The sequence below is a fragment of the Epinephelus lanceolatus genome, chromosome 3 (assembly GCF_041903045.1).
Source record: "Epinephelus lanceolatus isolate andai-2023 chromosome 3, ASM4190304v1, whole genome shotgun sequence".
NCBI lineage: Eukaryota > Metazoa > Chordata > Actinopteri > Perciformes > Serranidae > Epinephelus > Epinephelus lanceolatus.
This window is the reverse complement of record NC_135736.1, coordinates 28,318,676-28,339,641: the sequence shown is the minus strand read 5'-3', so window position 1 is coordinate 28,339,641 and position 20,966 is coordinate 28,318,676. Positions and strand designations below refer to the sequence as shown.

The window sequence follows — 20,966 nt, the reverse complement described above, 5'->3', positions numbered from 1 at the left end:
AAGCTCAGGTTACAACACACACACACACACACACACACACACACACAATATCATTACAATACAAATAGTGGTTTGCTACTATATTAATGATCTGAATGTCACATACAGAACCTTTAATAAAAAATTTGAGATGGGAGGGGAGGACAGGTTGCCAAGTTATGTAAAAAAGAATTGATAGTACTCGATAGCATTAATCTCATAATGGGTCTCCAGAGTGTGTGCTTTGGCTGTTGTTTGACCTTTAGCTGTATTTTCCAAGAAACGCCTCCATTTCTTGGTGTTACATCAGTGGGAACATTCAGGTTTACAAAACACTCACCTCTATAAGAAAAATGTGTCCTTGAACTTAATGACCCTCTGGTTACTTAACTCAAATGATGAAGATTGAGCAATGAAACAGATCAAATCATCATGACCTTTTATGTCTGTGCAACATCAAGCTGCTTTTATTTATTATATTAACTGAAAACATTAATTATTTTTACTCAGACGTTATGGAGTTTGAAGAGGAGAGTAGAAGAAAAATGTATGAAACACAAAGAAATAGAAATTTTTTAGGGACATGCTCACTATAGTTGTGGGGTGTGTGTTATTTGAGTCATCAGTTATGCTGATGTACACTGTGATGTGTGCTCTGGTAGATGTTAGATGAGTACAGAGAAGCAACAGTAAAATAATGTTCTTATCTGTGTGTTTGCAGTGTTTTGTTGAACAGAACTGGTTTCACCTGATCGGGATCATCTGCGGTCTGGCCATCTACAACTCCACGGTGGTGGACCTCCACTTCCCCTTGGTTCTCTACAAAAAGCTGCTCGATGTGCCACCGACGCTGGAGGACTTCAAGGAGCTCTCCCCCACCGAGGCCAGGTAACATCCCATCTGAGCTGTAAAGGAGAGCAGGACAGCAATATAAAGTATTTTTATTTTTTCCTATATAAGATTCACACAGATGATAGCTTTGTTTTTTCTTAGACATTTCACTGTGGGAAGTTGTTATGGCATTAGTTTTGTTCTTTTTAAAAAGGAAGTAATTAGTAACCCTGCACGGCAGCTGGATTGTTGCGATATTGGGAGATCACGCGAGAATCCATCTTGTCACACTTAAATGCGTTTCTGTCAAAACCACAAGTGGTTCGGACTAATTAGTATTCATTTGAACACGGAGTAGTATTCATTTGAACACGGAGTACACAGATGTACATGGATGCAGAGCTCATTGAAACTGAAGAGCGGACGAGGAGAGGGAGCAGTGTTACTTTGGTAGCACATATACTAAAATTGCAACAGGCAGAGGAACATGTCTGAATCCAGCTTAAAGTAAACACAGACATTCATTTCTCCTTTCCCTTATGTTGTCGGATAATTATACTAACAATCCGAGCCTGTCTGAGTGCCCTATTATTTAATATAGCACGCGCTCACGGACTGCAGGCAGGTCAGCCCTAGCTTCGTACCAGAGAAATGTCAACTATTGAACATCCTATCACTCATTTAGACAAAAGTAGATCGGAAAATAGGGCCCAGGTTGAAAAAAACATTAGTTCTCCTTTAAGTGTAGTTTTCAGCTGATAATGTCCTATGACTAACTCAAAGAAATCAAGAAGAGTGCAATATCTCAGGCCTTTGCTATGAGTTTATTACGCAAGTTGACATTGCGATGAATTTACTGCAACAGCATCAGTTATATCAGAGCTAGAGAGTATTTCTTCATTGAAAGAGGAAAAGGAACTGAAGGCTTCTCTCGATGGAAAAGTTCTTCTCACTCTTCTCCCAACTGGCCTGTTATGGACGGATATAGACAGATGGTTCATCCAGTCACCTGCCAAGTATTTTTTTATAGTGCCTGCCCTTTTCCAAAAAGTTTCCAATGATGGCCTCGCTGACGGATTTTTGTAACAAACCATCTGGTATGTCAGGTTACGCCAAAAAAGCCTCAAAGAGAAATTCTTGCTCTCTGGCTACAAGTCAAACTACATAGTGTACAATTATTAAGCAAGCTTGCATAGCCAGTGTGTTTTTGTTTAAGGAGCAGTGAAATTGACTGCCAGTGGGAAATGCCTTTTCATTGAATTTGGAGCAGGAAGCATCAGCATTTCCTTTTTGCCTAATTGAGACTAGTTGACTGTTGATTTTGAGATTAGTCCTCTGAAAGCTAAAAGACGGGCTGTGCAGACGTTGTGACACTAACAGAGACAACACCACCTTAAAGGACGTGATCTTGAGAAACATTTTATGTAATATGCTTTAATTTTAACTATCGGAAAAGTTCAAGCAGTTCAAGTTCGACAGACTAAAGCCACAATACTGGCTACCTCACACTGACAAGAAAGAGATAAGACATTGTTTACATAACTGTAAAATGCAGTGGCTCAAAACTGATTAATGTTATTGTCTTATGTAGCTGGGGTCAAATTAAAAGAGGACAGTATCTAATCCTCTTTCACTAATTATCATTTCCTTTGCCAGCTTCACTTCCTCTTTCCATGTTTCCTGTGTTTTTGGTGGTAAATATCCAGCATGCTGTTTGCAGGAAAACTAACACAACACTCCCTCTGAGTCATTTCCTGTGGTGTTATTAGCTAATATGTTTCCACTTCACTTTTAATCTAACAGACCATGTTGGTTTGATCCGTGCAGTTGTAGGACAGACACAGCTGCTCCCTGGTTTTCATTTTATAAGTCAAATAGGGACAGATTTAAATCTGTAGGTGAATGTAACAAACTGTGTGATATGTTGGAAAAAGCAGAGGTACGATCCCACAGAGTCAGAGATATATTCTATTCAACTATAAATAAACTACTCAGGTATGCACAATAATAATATGCATGACGGAGCCATTTCTCATATGAAATGTTTGGCTAGAGTCATACCGTGTGGTGTAATGATGATTGCCTTCACCTTTTCTTTTTTTGTTTTTTTAACATCACCCCACTGACATGATCATGTGTCAATCATATTGGTCCTTTCAGACATCTACTCCTTCTGTTTATTTTTCTGCAGGAGTCTACAACAGCTTCTAGACTATGAAGGAGGTGATGTGGAGGAGACGTTTCTTTTAAATTTTGCTGTAAGTGCAACTTTTCACCTGCTTCTCTCTTTTATGCTAACTTTAAGGATGCATTTAGGGTATTTTATGGTCAATAAATCAACCCAATGAAATGAAAAGACCAGAAACCAACAACATGACAATCCTCTTAAAACTTTAAGATTTCCAGACCCTGTCTGTGGCACCCAGCTCCAAGCCCTTTGGTTTCTACTGAAGAAGTTTAAAATAAAAATAAAAGCGTTTCATGTTTAAAAAGGCTAAATCGTTTGCTGAAATAGCTGGACACTGCAGTTTTTAGCAGTAGTTTTAGCGACTATTTGTAGTTGCAGATTAATACACAGATAGTGCACTTGTGTTTACAGCAGCAGGATAATGTGTGTGCGGTAGTGACAGGGAATACCTCGAAATCTGACTCCAATCTGCTACCAAAAACACAGAGATCAGAATCATTAATATTAATGATTGGAATTATTAAAAGCAGCTAGTGTAATAGGCTTAAAATGCTCAAAATGAGACTAAACTTTTCTGTGGATGTCAGTTTTTGAGACAAGACAAAGGCCAAAATGTGGCCTGCAAACAGACCAGGTGAGGCTTGTTGTTATTAGCCGAGCAGATTTCTGGAAAAACTTGCCGCTTCTACCAGCCAGTTAAGAGAGGTGACGAGTCAGCAGTCAATGACGATATAGAACGGTCAATAAAACAGGTTTCTTAACAATTATGAATCACCGCAACCCCAAGAGGTTCTTGAGAATACAGTCATAAATGTACACACAACCTATTAGACTGATTTGTCTGGTCGTATTCAAGATAAACTGCAGACAGACGCATACACACAGTCACACACACATACACAAGACCAAATGCATGATCTTCAGGCTTATGCCTGGCGGAGATGACAACAAAAAATGTTTATTGTGTAAATTATTTAAATTTACGTCGGTGATCGCTCTGTGTGTGTGTTCATGTGCCCAGAATGTGATCTAATGTTAGATGGGTTCATTAGACGATCCACCAATGTTCGACTGCCACGATCAATTCATATTAGTTTTGGTCTTTTTATTGAATTTTTTGACAATAAGAAAAAGATATGTAATGTCTACACTTCACTCCTGCAGTGTAAAAACTACAAAACTTTGTTCTAAGCCTGGCTGTTGTGTTCATGTGTCAGATCACCAGGGAGAACTACGGGATGACAGAAGTCAAAGAGCTCATACCTGGAGGAGAGAGCATCAGTGTGGACAAAAACAACAGGTGAGGCAGCTTGATGGATCAAATATCCAATAGTTTAAACCCATAATTCAGCAGATTCAGTCCTTTTTTTAAAGAATAAATTCATCAGCTCTTCCTTCAGTTCATTTCCTGATTCGAAATGACCTTGTGTCATGAATATTTTTAATGCTCTACACTCTGTTATGTCTGAAAGACAAATATATGACTCTGAGGTTTTAATTATATTATTTCTCCAGCACTGAGATTGTCATTTCGCTCACACAGCTGGCAGCTTGTCTGCCATTGTTCCGTCTGAAGGTCATGCTCTGTGTTGAAAACATAGACAACAAAGATTTTGGTATTTTAAGTGCCACCCAGCGTGTTATTCTCCACCATCACCACCCTGTTTCTTCAGCTCGTCCTTGTGCCAGTGGCATTGATTACAGTGTTATGTGGAGGAGTCCGCGGAGAGTTGCGGTGTGGGCGGTGTCAACACGTCTGGCTTCTGGTGATGAACAGATGGCGAGAGTGGCGGTGACCCAAGTTGTTCCTGCAAAATCCCCTCAACACTCAGATATAAACTCATAACAGAGAGAGAAAGCGGTTGGTGCTGTGGTGTAAAACATCCACACACAGTGAGGGAGACGTGTTTAGTTGAGACTGAAGGTTAGTTAATCGGAGTGTTTGTGTTCGCAGGGCTTCGTAAAGTGTGGGTGTGATTGGATTTGTAGGAATCTATTATGCTTTTCATTAATTTATGTCATATATTTATTATTACAGTGTTGAATGTTCATATTAAAAGGTGGCCAAAGTTTCAAATAATGAGGTAAACATATATAAAAAATAATTCCTGTGAGCAAAAAGGCTTCAGACTGTCCTGAATACTGTTTCCAACGTTTTTTTCCTGCTATCGACAAACTGATGTCAGCTTATGATTTCTTTATATGATCATCTGCTCCAGGAACGCTACTGCAAGTGTTTACATGCTGGTTTATTATATGAAGCTAAGAAGCAGGTTTCCCCTGCAGCCTAATTTACTTCATGAAACTCAGTATATTAATATTATTTTTGGAGCATCTTGCTTCCTTGTTTTCATTCTTTTCCTGTTTAAACAGGATGATATGGCTGTATGTCATAAAACAGCAAGTCATCATTTTATTAAGGGCAGGTGTATATTGTGAGAGTGGTGAAAGAGGGTTCAAAAGAGTGCAATGTTTTTTTCTGTTTGGGATTGTAAATCAGTCAACACCTCATCGCTAAAGCTGTTGTTGATACTGTGAAGTGAAGTCATGTAAACTCAAGTTAGGTTGGGTTAGGTTAGGTTAACCCTTGATCCTTGATGGGTAAACACAAACTTGGAAAGACTGCTGCTCAGTACGTTGCGTCATATAAATAAAATGAATTATAAAGGGTTTTGAACTGAATACCTCATCCTATTACACTGATTTGAAATTCAACTTCTGACCTTTTTAAGAGAGAGGTGTGAGTGATTGTTTCTTACGGTGTTTGCAGGTACAGTATGTGACAGTCTGTTGGTTGTTTGTTTTTTCTCTGCACGTATTTCTTAAGCTCAACTCAAGTCACACCCTTGAACTCAACTGAATTCATTGCTATACCTGGAGTACAAATTGTTTGTAGTGTCAGTTAGCTACACATAAAATCATAAAAAATTTGGATTTGACTACTTGCGCAAATATGAATGTAGTTGAACTACCAGCAAGCTGCAAAATGTATTTAAAGTATTAATTTTATTACATGTTTTTCACCTCTCCCCAACCGATGTTAATAATAAGATAGTGTGGAATAAAATGTTTCCAGATTTTCCTGAAAATCTGTCACATACAGGTCTAAAAAAGGAGTGCACATCCATCTCTACATAATGATTTACCAATAAATAAGAAATTCAGTTAATTTGTATTAAATAAAATTCAAATGAATATAAAATTGATTGTAAATTGTACAAAAATTGGAGCAGTCCTGTCATCTCAATGAATTTATCAGTGATGAATACTTTGTTAAATTTTTAAATCTCATGCTGCCAGATTTCGTCTCATTAAAACTTTTTTCCAAACAATATTTTACATACATGCACACATTGTTCTGATACCTCACTGATGCTATATGATGCTTATATTTATGGAGACATTTAAACTAATACATGCCTTGCTTTTTATGGCTGCAATTTTATATCTCATTGAAATGTTACATTATTTTTTAAATTCATCATTTCATGCGGTTTAGGTTTAGTGTGGTTTCTAAAACTTAAATAAATCTTAGAGGGCTCAGCAATGTTTACCTGCACTGCAAGCATTTGTAATGATGGACTCACAGGTGGATACAACTGAAGAGATTATTGATTTAATCTACCTGAGCAACTTCTGCAGTCACAGCTCACTGAGATATAAACAGGCTGGACTAGAAGTTTGTTAATGAACTGCTGTGATCTTAAAAAAATCGCTGAAATAATGATCCACTTAGTCATAACACACACACATATACATTTACATACATACAGAAACACACACAAACGCATACACAATAGAGGAGGAAGCCAGTGTTTACAGTCACACCTTGAAGTCTGAATAATTTATTTTCTTATAAACTGATTCATGAGCGTACAGCATCTGTGCCAAGCGAATTAATAACCTGAATGTTTAGTTAACGTGTGTGTGTGTGTGTGTGTGTGTGTGTGTGTGTGTGTGTGTGTGTGATACAGGAAGGAGTTTGTCGAGGCCTACCTGCGCTACGTGTTCTCAGACTCTGTGAGCGAGCAGTACTCGGCGTTCTCATCTGGCTTCCTGAAGGTGTGTGGGGGTGAGATCCTGTCGCTGTTCCAGCCGTCTGAGCTGATGGCCATGGTGGTCGGCAACAATAACTACAACTGGGAGGAGATGGAGAAGGTTGGTGTGGGGTTTGAAAATCTGTATGTGCAGTGTTTGTTGTAACAATGAGTCCACAAGTTCTGAGTTACTGTACTGCAGCAGAATTTGCAAACCACTTCCTTTTCGTGGTCAGTGAACACACTGAAACCTCATATTTGGATTGGAACATGAAACCCTCAATGTGCTGTGATGCGAGTGTTTGTGACGATGATAACGTTTCATTGTACAGAGCTGTACATTTGACTTACACATCATCACCATCTGGCAGGTTAGTTGACAGCCACAGTGGTGAATGAGCAGAAACTCATGACTCATGACTTCGTCCTAACTTTCACTGACTTTTACTGGACAGATCTCTTCAGCAGCTGCAGGTTTTGTTTCTTCTTGCTCAACACAATAAAAGATTTTGTAGTTTGGACATATATAACATCTTTTTTTCTTTTTTTTTTACCTTTATTTATTTTTGTGACCGAGAAAAGCTTTGTGAGGCTATGTACTTTGGCACAGCAGTGCTTTGAGCTAAATGCTAACATCAGTAGGTAAAATGTGTTTACCATCTTAACATCTAAGGTTAGCGTGTTAGCATGCTGACAATTGACAATTAGCCCTGAACACAAGTACAGCTGAGGCTGAATGTCATTAGTTTTGCAGGCGTTAAGTCTTAACCAAAGTACTGGACTACATAAAATTCGGACCTGATGATGGCGCTAGATGTCATTGCTGTTGAGTTTTTCAAATGTATTGGGTACTTTAAGCACCACAAGCCAAGTGCCATCTAGTTCCATTATATTTGAAAGAAGGCAGACATTTCTACAGCCGATATCTCCAGCACTCGGCAACTTACACCAAAACAATCTACACTGATCAGTAACACTAGAGATGAGAGGAAAAATACGTATTTTTGATTTGGGGGTGAACTGTCCCTTTAAGTAAAAGATCTGAGTACTTCTGCCAACACTGCAAATTTCACATCAAACCGTCCAATACTTGTCGAGGTATCTGAATAAAAGACTAAAAATGTCGACCTCATGGTGTTATTTGAGGAAAAGTTAGGGATCATCAAAGTCAACAGGATTCATACTCAGGGGACCATAATTGTCATGACTGAAAATATAAAGAGACTAATGGCAAATTACAAAACATAAGATCAAAAGGATGTTGTTAGACTGATAAATTTACAGCAATAAACATCCATCCATTTTCATCCACTTACCTGGGGCCGGGTCGCTGGGGCAGCAGGCCAAGCAAAGCCCCTCAGATGTCCCTCTCCCAAGCAGCGTTTTCGAGCTCCTCCTGGGGGACCCCAAGGTGTTCCCAGGCCAGATGAGATATGTAATCCCTCCAGCATGTTCTGGGTCTGTCCTTGGGCCTCCTGCCAGTGGAACGTGCCAGAACACCTTGAGCAGGAGGCACCCAGGGGGCATTATGATCAGATACCCGAACCATGTCTACTGACCCCTTTCGACATGAAGGAGCAGCAGCTCTTCTTTGAGCTCTTCCCGGATATCCGAGCTCCTCACCCTATCTCTAAGGCTGAGCCCAGCCACCCGACAGAGGAAACTCATTTCGGCCACTTGTATCTGTGATCTCATTCTTTCATTCTTTTAGCCAAAATTCTCAAAATTATATATTTACAACTAATAAATAAAATCCCCAATTAAATATCTCTAATCATAATGTATCTCTTATTAGGGTTCTAACCCCGAAGGGGTAGGACCCTTCTAAGATTGTACCAGTTTATTATTTGACACACAGGTCCAGCTCAATGTGCTCTACAAAAAAGCCTCTGGGACCATTAAGCTCCGCCTGACTAGATTTTTTGCTAATTTGCATAATTTGAAAAACAGTAAAATGACATAAACTTTTACAATTTTGACTCCATCAACACCAAATTTGGTACACGGCTTTAGGGGATGACAAGACACATTTCTATTACAAATAAGCCAGATTGGTCAAAAAACATAGCCGCCACGGACCAATGAATCTTCGCTGTGGGCGGAGCTTAGAATTGATTGGCCATAACTCCCACACCCTTTGACCTATCATCACCAAACTTGGTGGGTAGGTCCACAATGAGACTTGGAAGCTGCCTACCAAAGCATTTTGAGCTCAGCCTATAGGGGGCGCTATAAATGCCACACATCTGTATCTCAAAGACCATTGGATGGAATTTCACCAAATTTGGTATGCATGCTCTAGGGGTGGCTATTAACTAATATCTTGAGTGCCATGTTGATAGGTGAAAGTGGGCGTGGCCTATTCGTCATTAACCGTCATAATTTGCGTTTTATTAATTTATGACCAGCTGGAAGGACCTAGGGACATGAAACGTGGTACATGGACTATAAATGACATCCAAATACTGCTCAAAAAATTTGGTCCCAATGGGCCTTATGGGGGCGCTATAACATAGAGTGTAAAGCTTGAAAGGCTCTGCCCGCCGCACCACAAGTGCTATCGACTTGAAATTTTACACACACATCCTCCTGATAGTCCTCTACAAAAAAGCCTCTTGCACCATGAATGCCGCCCTTACAGAATTTTTGCTAATTTTAATAATGTTAAAAACAGTAAAATGAATAAGCTTTTGAAATATTTGTGCTATCAACACCAAACTTGGTATGAGGCATCGGGGGACCGAGACACTCATTTCTATTATAAATGAGCAAGATCGGACGAAAAACACGGCTGCCGTCAAGCAAAGTGTCCTTGGAAAGGGCGGGGCTTAGCGAATATCGGCTGTAAAATGTTAACCGTTTTTCCGATCGTCACAAAACTGGGTAAATATCATCAGAAGGGGACCAAGAACACACCCAAAAAAGATTTTGAGATTGGCACAGAGGGGGCGCCACCGCCATTCCCAGATATTCCCGTTTTTTTCGCAAACCGTTTTCCCATTGAAAATGAATCTTCAAAAATCACAAAATTTCAAACGGTAACTACCGATTCATACTTTCAGCTAGAAACTCCATTCAAACTGGAAAATATTCAGCAATTCCTTGACTTTTTACATATGATTCAACTTTTCAATCCCATTCAAACTTTCCAAAATATTCAGCGTTTTCTGAAACTTGGTTATAATGGAAGTCAATGAGAAAATCCTTCAAACTCACTCATCTTCACCCACACTTCACGAACTCATACATTCACGTAGAAACTCCATTCCAACTCTGAAATGTTGACATTGCCATCGACTTTCAGTGACTGATTCATATTTTCCATATCTCTTTTAGTTTTTCTACACCAGCTGTTTAAAAATCATGAAATTTTAAGCCCTTCTCAGAATTTATAATGGGTGTGTATTGCATGGAATGTTGAGAGTTAGAGTGGGTGATGTCATCGCTAGAGTGAACAGCACCTCTGAAATCATCAAGAAATTTTCTCTTAAACTCGCTGGTGCGGCCACATCGTTCACTCTACATACACAAATTGTACACCAAATTGTAGGAAAAGCCGTTCCGGTCGCAGAGGTGCGACCTCTGAAGAAAATGGATTTAGGGTTTTGGCTGCAGGTGGTCTAAAAGGACAACAAGTCCAACCAACTGCCCCATTCACTCCCATGTTAAGTGAGAGCCCAAATTTCTGGAAGAAAGCAGACCATTCCACTTATGTCCATCATGGCTCTGGCCTCATTTTTCACACCACAGAAATGAAATTTACACCTTTGTGATCCGCATCCTGTCCTCTCGCTCACGGTGTGCTTTTTGTAGCTGTAGCACTTACGGTTTTTCATTAAACAGTTGGAGTTTGAGAGGAACTTTTGGCTCAGTTTCTGCCTTTTCTTGGTGTATTTAAATTTGACTGTGCCATTGCCAACTGGTGATTGGCTGAATCAACTCCAGCCGTTCGGCCAATCGTCTGTGTGTCACAGCACAGTCAAATTTGAATATTTCAGCAACCTGACTTCTTTGCAGTTAAAGCCTCATCATACAGAGGTAATTACATATGTGTCAGTCTGCCTGTCTGGGTCTGTCTGTCTCTGTCTTTCTGTGTCCATCTTGGACATTTTAGACTACAATCTTTTTTAGCTGTTAAGTTAAGCTGTTTTTTCTATCTGTAAGTGGACATACACACAGACAGACAAACAGACTCACACATACACAAACGCGCGACAGCACGTGAACATACACACATTCAGGCATGCACACACACACAGACACACAGTGATACATTTACTGCTATTAATAATTAGCATATTGCTATGGGGATACTAGTTGGCAGCGAGCATCAGGCACACTCAAAATTTCATGTGAAATTTTCTAGTTCATTCATTCACTCATTCATTCATTCTTGAAAATGAAAATTTCATTCATGAAAATTTCAAATGCTCTGCAGAGATCAGATGAAGGCCACAGGATTTGTTTAAAGCCAATTTCCCAATTGCGTAACTTATATCATCAGGCCTTATGACCACATTATCATGAGATACATCGCCAACAGTAAAAACATCACTTTTAACACAGTTAAAAAGCTCCATGTAATGTCTTCTCCATAATTCCATAATATTTACACTGCCACTTACCCCCTCCATACTGGAGGACAAAGGTATTTTACTATGATTCATAATCTTGACTTCATTCCAAAAATCATTAACATCATTTTGTTGCATCTTCCTAGCCAATGCATTTGCTCTCAGAGTCAGTTCATTCCTCTTAATATAATGTACTGCATATTTGAACCTAGCAACAGCTTTCTTTTTAATTTCACTCTCAGGTCCATGCCTTGATTTACCAGCGATAACCCAATTTTTAAAAGCTTCTCTGGTTTGCTGGTGGAGTTCATCCACACACTCATTCCAGTTTTGAAAACAAAATATCAAACTATCAAAAGGTACACGGACCCTCACTATCACATAATACCACTTCATGCAAATGAAGCTATTATGTCATGTTTGAATAAAAAAGCCTGCATGTGCACATGTTGCTATAGTTATGTGACTTTTGAGGTCACGTGAATATATTTAGAATGGTTTGATAATTTGCCACTTAGACCATGGGGAGGAGACCAGCTGAGTAAACTGATCTGTGGATGAGAAACTTGCAACTGAAGAAGTTACCCCCACCCCCCGGCCTAGACACTGGGGAAGGTAGGGAATCTTGAGGTCACCGGATGAGGGAACTTCTCGGTTGAAGATCCAGATTAAGACAGTCTGTATCTTGATGGAGGTGGTGCAGGGGTGGAGGTGGGCTGGGAGTTTTGCTGAAATGACAGCTGGATGACAGCAGAGAGAGAAATTTGACAGCTAATGACGGATTGGTAGAGAACAGGGAGAGGCTGGCAGACTGTGACTTGTTGAAATATGTGAAGAAGGGTGGAGCAAGAGGATAGTGGGAAAACAGAGAAGTGGCTTTGAGGTATACTTACGTAAAGAGATGATCTTCCTGTCTGAACTTTCACTTACCTTCATTTAGGTAAAATCATAATAGTACACTCACATCTGTGTCTTTAGCCTTACAGAATATTTTACAGCCTCTCCCATACACATCCATTATTATCTCCAGATTTCTCCCAAAATTATCATGATCATGGAACTGTGATTGCTTAAACATTAAAATACCTATTGAAACTTTGAAATACGCCATCAATAGGTAAAATTTCAATTTATGTTTTGATGTTCAAATGGAGTCTCTATGTGAAAGTATACCACAAATGTTATTAGCATGTAGGCTAGCTGAAAACCCGATTTCAAGAAATGTGTGACTTGGAAAGAGTATGTATTGCTTGGAGCTTTCAGGGACAGAGTGGGGAACGTCTTGCACTACGGCAGATGAGGGTCACGGTGGGTGGTGAGGGTCACGGTGGCTGGTTTGGGGCGGAACAGGTTAGAACCCGCAGATTGCCGCTCGCGGCTATATTTTATTTTATTAGTTTATTTAGCAGGGACAGTGCTCACATATTAAACCAATTTAACAGTAAAAAAGCTGTATTCATGTGAATAATAGTGGTAGTTTGTTTTGTAGCTCAGCATTTGGTTTCACATATTTTACTGCTTATATCAACTCTTGTGTCCCTGTTGTGCAGATTACAACACAACATCGGTGGGAAAACCTTAGAGGGATTGTTACGCAACATAAATATGAGAGACTTCTCTAAAATTTTGTATACAAAATTTATGCAGTAGGTGCAGAAACTACCAAAGTACATGCATATCTCAGAGGAATCTGTTGAACTGATGCATGATGTGTAAAAATTGCTGCAAAAGAGGAAATGTTTTAATGATGATTAAACGGGGAAACGCTTCTCATCACCACTTCTTTTCTCTTCGCAGAACGCTGTTTACAAAGGGGAATACACAGCCACTCATCCAACAGTCAGATTGTTCTGGGAGGTTTTCCATGAGTTTTCTCTGGAGAAGAAGAAGCAGTTCTTATGTAAGCATTTAATTGCCTCATTGCTCAAAGTGCAAGACAGTTTAATTCTCACGCTCTCGCCCTCAAACATGTTGTAAATACTATAATAATGTGCAGTTTGTTCTCGCATGAGAATATACTACTATATATAACTCACACCTGGACATTTTGACAATAATTTAAAGAGCTTTGTGGTAAATCACTCCAGTGTGGTGTGAGGTGAAAAGCTTATAAAAGATTAGAGATAAGATTAAAAAAATTACATGATACAGTAAAGTCATCACATCTGACAGCAGAAGGAATTGTCCTAGTTTTTTCAGCCATTAGCCCCAGAGAAGAAAGAGAGATCTAGGAGGAACAAAATAATTTGTCTATTTATCAGCCAATGTTGTTATCAGATTTTTAAACTCTTAAAATATTAATATTGGTCTTAAAAATCCGATATCAGTAGGGTTGTCTGATATCGGAAGGTTAAAGGGTCTCAGTAGGTGGAGTGGGTCATTCACTAATCGCAAGGTTGAGGGTTTTAGCTCCAGGTCCCCCTGTCCACATGTTGAAGTGTTCTTGCACAAGAGAATAGACTGTATACAATAACAAATGTAGCCACGATGATGTCACCGATTGGTTTGCAGACTCCCACTTTGAAGCCTCGAGTATGGCATTTTGCTGCCTTGGATATTTGGAGCCAGAAGTGATGAGAAGTGACCATACTTAGACGATGAGAGTGGAAATAACCCTAATACTAGCTGCTAGCTTGGTTAGCAAGATTGAACCCCAAATTGCTCCTGTTGGTCAAACCAGCACCTTGCTTGGAAGGTCATGCAGCCACATTTTGAGCTTAGAAATTTTTTTCTAGTAGTTGACTCTGACTTTGTCCTCTGTCTCCTGCCTGCAGTGTTCCTGACCGGCAGTGATCGTATCCCCATCCACGGCATGGAGAGCCTGCGTATTGTCATCCAGTCCACCACAGCGGAGGAGCACTACTTGCCGGTGGCCCACACCTGCTACAACCTGCTGGACATGCCCCGCTACCAGACCAAAGAGATCCTGCGCTGCCGTCTCACTCGGGCTGTGGAGCAGTACGAGGGTTTCAGCTTGGTCTGAGGAGGTGGAGAACTGCAGCAGCTTTAATGCACTTTAACAGCAATACGACCCCCGTGTCAGTGTCAAAAGAGTGTAGTGGGACTCAGACTTGGGGACACAGGAAGATCACTCTCTTTATATGCTCTCACAAGATTGTTAAGCGTCTTGAATCTGAAAGGTCTATCTATGTAAATCAGAGTATTATGTTTTCATTGCTTTCGGCCATGTTTCTCAATCTTTAAGGACCATTTGAAAGATACTTTAAATGCTGATGTATGGATATTTATTTGAAATTAATCACACTCCTGAAATATTAATGACATACTTAAATTTACATGAGAACCTGGGATCATAAAAAATATAAGACCAAAAATCAAAGGCCAGAGGAGGTTGAGAAACTCAGGCTTTTTGGATGTTTGCGTAGTTTTATTTTCGTCTTTAATTATTTTATTTTGTTTTGTACTTTATATTCAGCTCCTTAAATTCTATTTTTTACATTTAAATAATTCTGTTATTATCTTGAGACAATATATCTGCTTTTTGTTACTTTTACTTGGTTAAATAGAGTGGTTATTTTTTGACAAAATATAAAAATGTGTATATATGTATGTAAATAGCACTTTGAATATAATCTTTACCCTTGACATTGGGAGGAGTGTTTGTCCCGCTGATCTTTTTAAATCTGGACACCAGCATGTCCTCTCTGCCTGAGGTTAAAGAAGGACAATGTGGGAGTACTCAGCAGGCAGAGAGGTGAAACATGGTGAATATTATTTGCAATCCCTCTTTCCTTTCGAGCTGTGGATCACAGAGAAGCTGACTTTGTCTTGAACCTGCATTCAACAGTGTTGCCTTCTACAGCAAAACCTACACGAGAAGCTGACTTTAAAAGTTGATTTTTAGTGGTTGTTGTCTGTGTGCATGTTCTTGAGTGGGAGCAAAAACCAGATTGTCATTTAAAGAGTTAGACAATCTGGAAAATACGCTTGTTAGCTTTCTGGGGGAGAGTTAGGTTTTAATGTTTGACCGTTGAATCTGAGGTGGCGACTAGCTGCTACTTAGTTTAGCTTAGCTTAGTTTAGCGTAGCCTAGCTTATCTTAGCTTAGTTTACCTTAGCACAAAGACTAGAGAGGGGTTAAACAACTAGCCTGGCTCTGTCCAGCGGAAATAAAACTCACGTACCATCACCATTTAAGTTTACTAAATTACCCGTTATATCTTATTTGTTTTATACGTGCAAAAACTAGGGTGTAAAAACAACAACTCATCGTTTTACGTGGCGTTATGTACCCGCTCTCTCTTAGCTGAGATCGGCGTTACACCGTATTCTGTGACCCATCAGGTATGACTTCATGAGGAAATGAATTTAAGCTAGCAAACGTTAATTAATTATTGTTATTGCATGCCTTCTTTTGATAGCTGTTACCAAACATGGTGCCATCGTAGTATTTAGATAGGGTTACGAATTTATATAGCCTAAAAGCATATTCAGGTCATAGGATGTAACGGGTAAAATAATACAGCATAACACTACAAACTTTTTCCACTGGTTGCTTAGCAACTAAGAAGAAATACTAAGAAATACTGCGGCACAAAACCCTGCGTAAAATGGCGATTTGTCGTTTTTATACATATTTTTTTTTCGTACAGACTTAACAAATGAGTTATAAAATGTTGCTTTGTCAACTTAAGATGCATTTAAAAAAAAAAAAGATTTTGTAACTGCTCGATAGCGCGAGACCAGCCGTTTCCCCGATTTCCGGTCTTTTTTGCTAAACTAAGCTAAGCTAAGCTAACCGGCTGCTAGCTGTAGCTTCACATGTAACGATGCTAAGCTACTTGTCAACCAGAAAGCCAGTAAATGTATGTATGTCCAAAAATTGCATTTACTACAAAATATTTACTCATTAAAATTAATAATTGTAATTAGTTTGTTTCCAAGTTGCAGATAAGTAAATTATGACTGTAAAATGTGTCTTGGAGGATGACACAGTATTTAACAGTGTGGGCAGATAACTTATTTAATTCGCTAGTCAGTTTGTTGCACATCTTGCCCTGATACTGTATTTATTCCTACAGTCAAACCTCTTTAATCCAAATGTTTAATTAGATCGTGCATTGGCGTGAAGTGTGTGACATGGTCTTGCATATATACGTATATATTTTTTATATATTTCATACATGACAGTGGTGTCAAAGTGACTTGAGACAGTAAATGACTTGATGTGTCCCACCAGGTCACACTGACACATCTGTTTAGCAATAACAACCTGAAACAGCCCAGTAATGTAGTGATAACTCTGGGCTTTTCTTCTAAAGGTCTTAAACAGTGGACTCTTCTGAGATGTTTTCTTGGGACAGTTCATCTTCTTGCTTAGCGCTATACTGCATGTACACACATGTTCTTACATGTTCAGTCAGTATTTGTCTAATTAAAGCTAATTTCTCCTGCAGAGTTTAGTCCTATGCAAAGGTTTGTGCAGCCCTTGACTTTTTTGCACCTTTTATTGTGCTACAAGAAAATGTGATTTTGCATATTTGTCTGAAATCTACACAAAGCTCTGTGTTCCAGCCAACTTTTTAAATAAAACAATACAGTGTTTGGTGATTGCATTATTGGACAGAAATATGTTAAACAATTACTTTGTAGCTCATTACATATACTTACCATCTTTTTACAGATTACATTTTGTTTTTAGCAGCTTGATTTTTCTGGAACAAATTCAGTAATTGATCCACAGAATATTTATGTATATCATTGTAAACTGAATATCACCAGCTGGTCACCAGTGTTATTTAACCTTGGTATTTGGTTGAATTTATGTTATGACATCGGGTGACTAAAATTTAATGTCAGGACAACGTTTAATGCCAACGTGAATTTGACATAGAATATTGACAACAGAAGATGATATTTTGTTGGTTTTAAGTTCTGTTGTTTGGTAAAATCCAAAGTCTGCCAAACTTCTCATGCTAACCTCATCTCAACAAAGGAATAACAATATTTAGTTGGTATGGAGACCAAAATCCAACATTTGCAAACCATCATAATGTTAACATCCACACAAGGTGGAAATCTAACATCTTTAGTCATTTAAAATATCGTCAACCTCATTTTCAATCCATCCAAAATTTAACATTTGTCCAACATAACAGTCAAATATCTCTCTGACATCATATTGACGTCCAGTGCCAGTTGAGTCTTTAAACCAAACTATAGGTTAGTTAATCAAGACAATAATTGTCAGAATAATCAAAAATGAAAAATAATTGTTATTCGCAGCCCTAAAACAGTGATGTACTGTGCACAAGAGGAATTTCCTTCACCTAAAATGCTTCCACATCAACTCAGTCACTCAAAGGAAATCCACGCAGCCAAAAAAACTCAGTAAAAATATGATTTCATTCATATTATATACAAAATACAAATACAATTTATGTACTAAAATGTACACACTCAAAATTCATTAAGCCTCGCCAGTGTTTACATTCAGTAAAAACGAAATTCACACTGATAAATCATCCATTTTGGAGAAAGGAAGGAAAAATGTACTCGCTCACAGAAATGTAAACATACATAAGTGATCCATATTTACAAAAGAACCAAATGAGCTCCAGAAAGGACGAGAAGGAAACACAGGCCACCCTGCAGGAGTCATCTCACAAACGTCTGTCAATGTTTATCAGTGTGAGCAGAAACATACCAGTGATTTCAAGATGAGAAATAGCTTATTTTGACAGTAAGGAAATGGGAAAAAAGCACGTCAATGCACAAAAAACAGTCAAATGCTTAAGTACCAGTGATCACAAAAATAAGCTGTTTTACTGAAAATGAGTTATTTTGGTTCATAGGTTGTACTCTGAGTCACTGTCTTTGGGTTGTGTTAATATTTTAAACCATTTCTTTTAGTGAGCAAATACTCGATTCAACTTCTAGAGAAGCAACAAAAGATTATCTCAGATATTATGATGGTCAGAACTGAAATATAGAAAGCTATTCAATTAGTGAATACTGTTAAGCTGATTGGAGTTATACAAATAGTAACGTCTCCCTTACAAAAATACACACTTCTTGATCGCAAAAATCCTTCTTTAAAAATAGCAATAATTTCATATCTGTTATTTTACTTACACAGTTTTTTAAGACTTCTTCTACAGTAAAGTGTGAGAAAAATAACTTCTCTGATAAAAACATTCAAAAGGATAGAAATAAATTATTAGCAATAAAAGTGTGATTCAGGTTATTTGTGGGTGTCTGGAGAAACGTCCTCTCATGAAGGTGAGGTTATTGTTGAAAGTGAACTTCTCAAGGTGAAGCAGGTGACTTTGTGTCGCTCTGAATCAGTCGTGGGTCGCCGGCTCTCTGTGGGCTCCAGAGGAAAAACCCCACTGAGCTCAACAGATTACCAGGTGAACAGTTTCCCCCCGAGCCAGATACAAGAGTGGCACAGATGGCAACAAGAAAGAAAATCATATCTTCTCTCAAACAGGGTGAGATGTGTTCGACTCAATCTCCAAAGTCCTCTTAGAGTCTTTCATTTTTGTCTCAGATGAACTTAGTGGAGTCTCTTTTGCTGATGAGGACTTCCAGCAGCCGCAGTTTGGCTTTAACGTGCTTGTATTCATTGTACTCGACTGCCAGCGGGGAGCGGTCCTCCTTCTGCACGTTTCTATGGCAACAAGACAACAAACATTAAGAAATGGAGGTTCTGCAGTGGAAAACCAATTATGTGAATGTCTTTCTTATGCCTTCTCTCTCTGTCCTTATGTAATCTTTTATTTTTTTACCTTCCGTTCTGTCTGAAGAACTGATCCTCAAACTCTTTCAGAGCTTTGCGAAGTCGCTTCTTCTCCTCCCGGGCCTCTTGGAGTTGCTCCACGAGTTCCTCCCTGTAAGATTAGAGTAGAACAGAAATACTTAACTATCTCAGACTATAATATTTAAATGTGTCTAAGGTAGTGGAAGAAGTACTCAGATATTTAGCTTAGGTAAAAGTACCAATATAAAAATGAGATTAATCTTGCCTAATTTTGGAGTGTTATTTAGCCCAATCTGAGAAGCTAGCGTGACATAGTAGGTACCACCGGATTCCTTTAGTGTGACACTACCACTGTTGTTGTTATGTGTCATTTTTAGCAACTTACATGGTGGCAGAGTGCAGGTTGGACAGCCTCATGTCCGTCACATGCTTAGATGGTGAAAGTTCATCCACAGGTGAAATGAAACCGTCTGCGTCCTCCTCCATGTGGTCCAGGAAGCCGAGCACACTGAGGTCAGGCCGGACGGTTACGGTGAACTGTGTCTTTGAGTCCCCGTCATCCTCTGAGCCATCCTCTTCCTCCTGCAGAAACAACAAAGAGGTCAAATGGAGGCCAAGTGTTGGAAAGGCGAGGCTGTCAGACGGCTTCCAGGCTCAAACACTGCGGCGCATCAGGGTCGTGCAGTGTTAGTCACCAATGCTGCAAAATCACCACAGTACAGCACCACAATGCACTTCGATGGTCCTGGTTTGTGATTCATGTCTATACTCATTAGTGCATATGGATGGAGTTAATGAAGGCAGTCAACTAGAAGACACACACTCCAACAAGAACCAGCTTTATGTACTCTGTAAATCCTGAAACTGCTACAGCCAGCAAAATACACAGACTGATTACAGTTTGCCTTAAACACACATGTAAAGGGATTCCTCCTGCTTCATTACAATTGGGTGTTATTTTTAAAGCTTTGATCATCATTTTTTTTGCTTATTATCATTACTGATAATTAATAATATAATTATTGTTAAAAATGATGGTCAAAACTGTAAAAATAAGACCCAAGCTGTAATAAACCAGAGCAATCCTTTAAAACACAACATCTACAGCTAAAAAAATCACAGAGCGGTTCAAACATCAGGTCCAGGCAGCTACTGATTCAACGTCTCTACAGGCGCTGGTAGCAGGAAACAGGCAACCGCCCAATCAACAGGCAGCAATCAGGTTCATTAGAGGGGTGGATGGTGGGTAAATGAGGGGGAGTTAGGGTTGGAGGGAGGTGGGGGCGGGGCGGGCGGGGTAGCTGGCGACTGATTATTCAAGCAGCAGCTCTTCACCTTGATGTCATCGAAGAAGAGTGCGGTTTCGCCCTCGATAATGGGCTGAAGGAGCGGACCTCTGCGCTTGCTGGAGGGAGAGCCCTGTGGTGACGGTTAAGAAGGAGGCGTTAACCACGCTGAGACGCTCACGCTGGTGTTTACAGCAAAACCACGAGGAAACGCCACAGTGCCTTCATGTTGTTGCTACATTCTGTCTAAACTGATGTTTCCCCTCTTTTTTTTTTTTTTACATTTTATTTTCAATGTAAAGGAATACTTCACTGAGCACGGATGAGTAGCACACCTGAGAAAAATGT

The 20,966-nt window shown here is 39.3% G+C and overlaps 2 protein-coding genes across 6 annotated transcripts in view; one reads left to right on the top strand and one right to left on the bottom strand.

Annotated features, from left to right (window-relative positions):
* herc3 (HECT and RLD domain containing E3 ubiquitin protein ligase 3) overlaps positions 1-17,174 on the top strand; it is a 40,284-nt gene extending 23,110 nt beyond the window's left edge. Inside the window, exons 20-25 of the mRNA XM_033623680.2 lie at positions 701-867; positions 3,002-3,068; positions 4,216-4,298; positions 6,973-7,156; positions 13,407-13,509; positions 14,384-17,174. Of these exons, the coding sequence (XP_033479571.1) occupies positions 701-867; positions 3,002-3,068; positions 4,216-4,298; positions 6,973-7,156; positions 13,407-13,509; positions 14,384-14,592 (813 nt within the window). The 3' untranslated portion in view covers positions 14,593-17,174. The remainder of the gene's footprint in view (positions 1-700; positions 868-3,001; positions 3,069-4,215; positions 4,299-6,972; positions 7,157-13,406; positions 13,510-14,383) is intronic.
* Positions 17,175-17,957: 783 nt separating this feature from the next.
* The window catches only part of fam13a (family with sequence similarity 13 member A), a 75,950-nt gene continuing 72,941 nt past the window's right edge, over positions 17,958-20,966 (bottom strand). For 3 of the 5 annotated variants that reach the window (XM_033623949.2, XM_078166211.1, XM_078166212.1), the window contains 4 exons: positions 20,668-20,751; positions 19,718-19,914; positions 19,361-19,462; positions 17,958-19,242 (listed from right to left, as the gene is read on the bottom strand). In XM_033623949.2, coding sequence (XP_033479840.2) covers positions 19,119-19,242; positions 19,361-19,462; positions 19,718-19,914; positions 20,668-20,751 — 507 coding nt within the window. In that variant the 3' untranslated portion in view covers positions 17,958-19,118. The remainder of the gene's footprint in view (positions 19,243-19,360; positions 19,463-19,717; positions 19,915-20,667; positions 20,752-20,966) is intronic. The other 2 variants (XM_078166213.1, XM_078166214.1) reach the window with 1 other exon arrangement.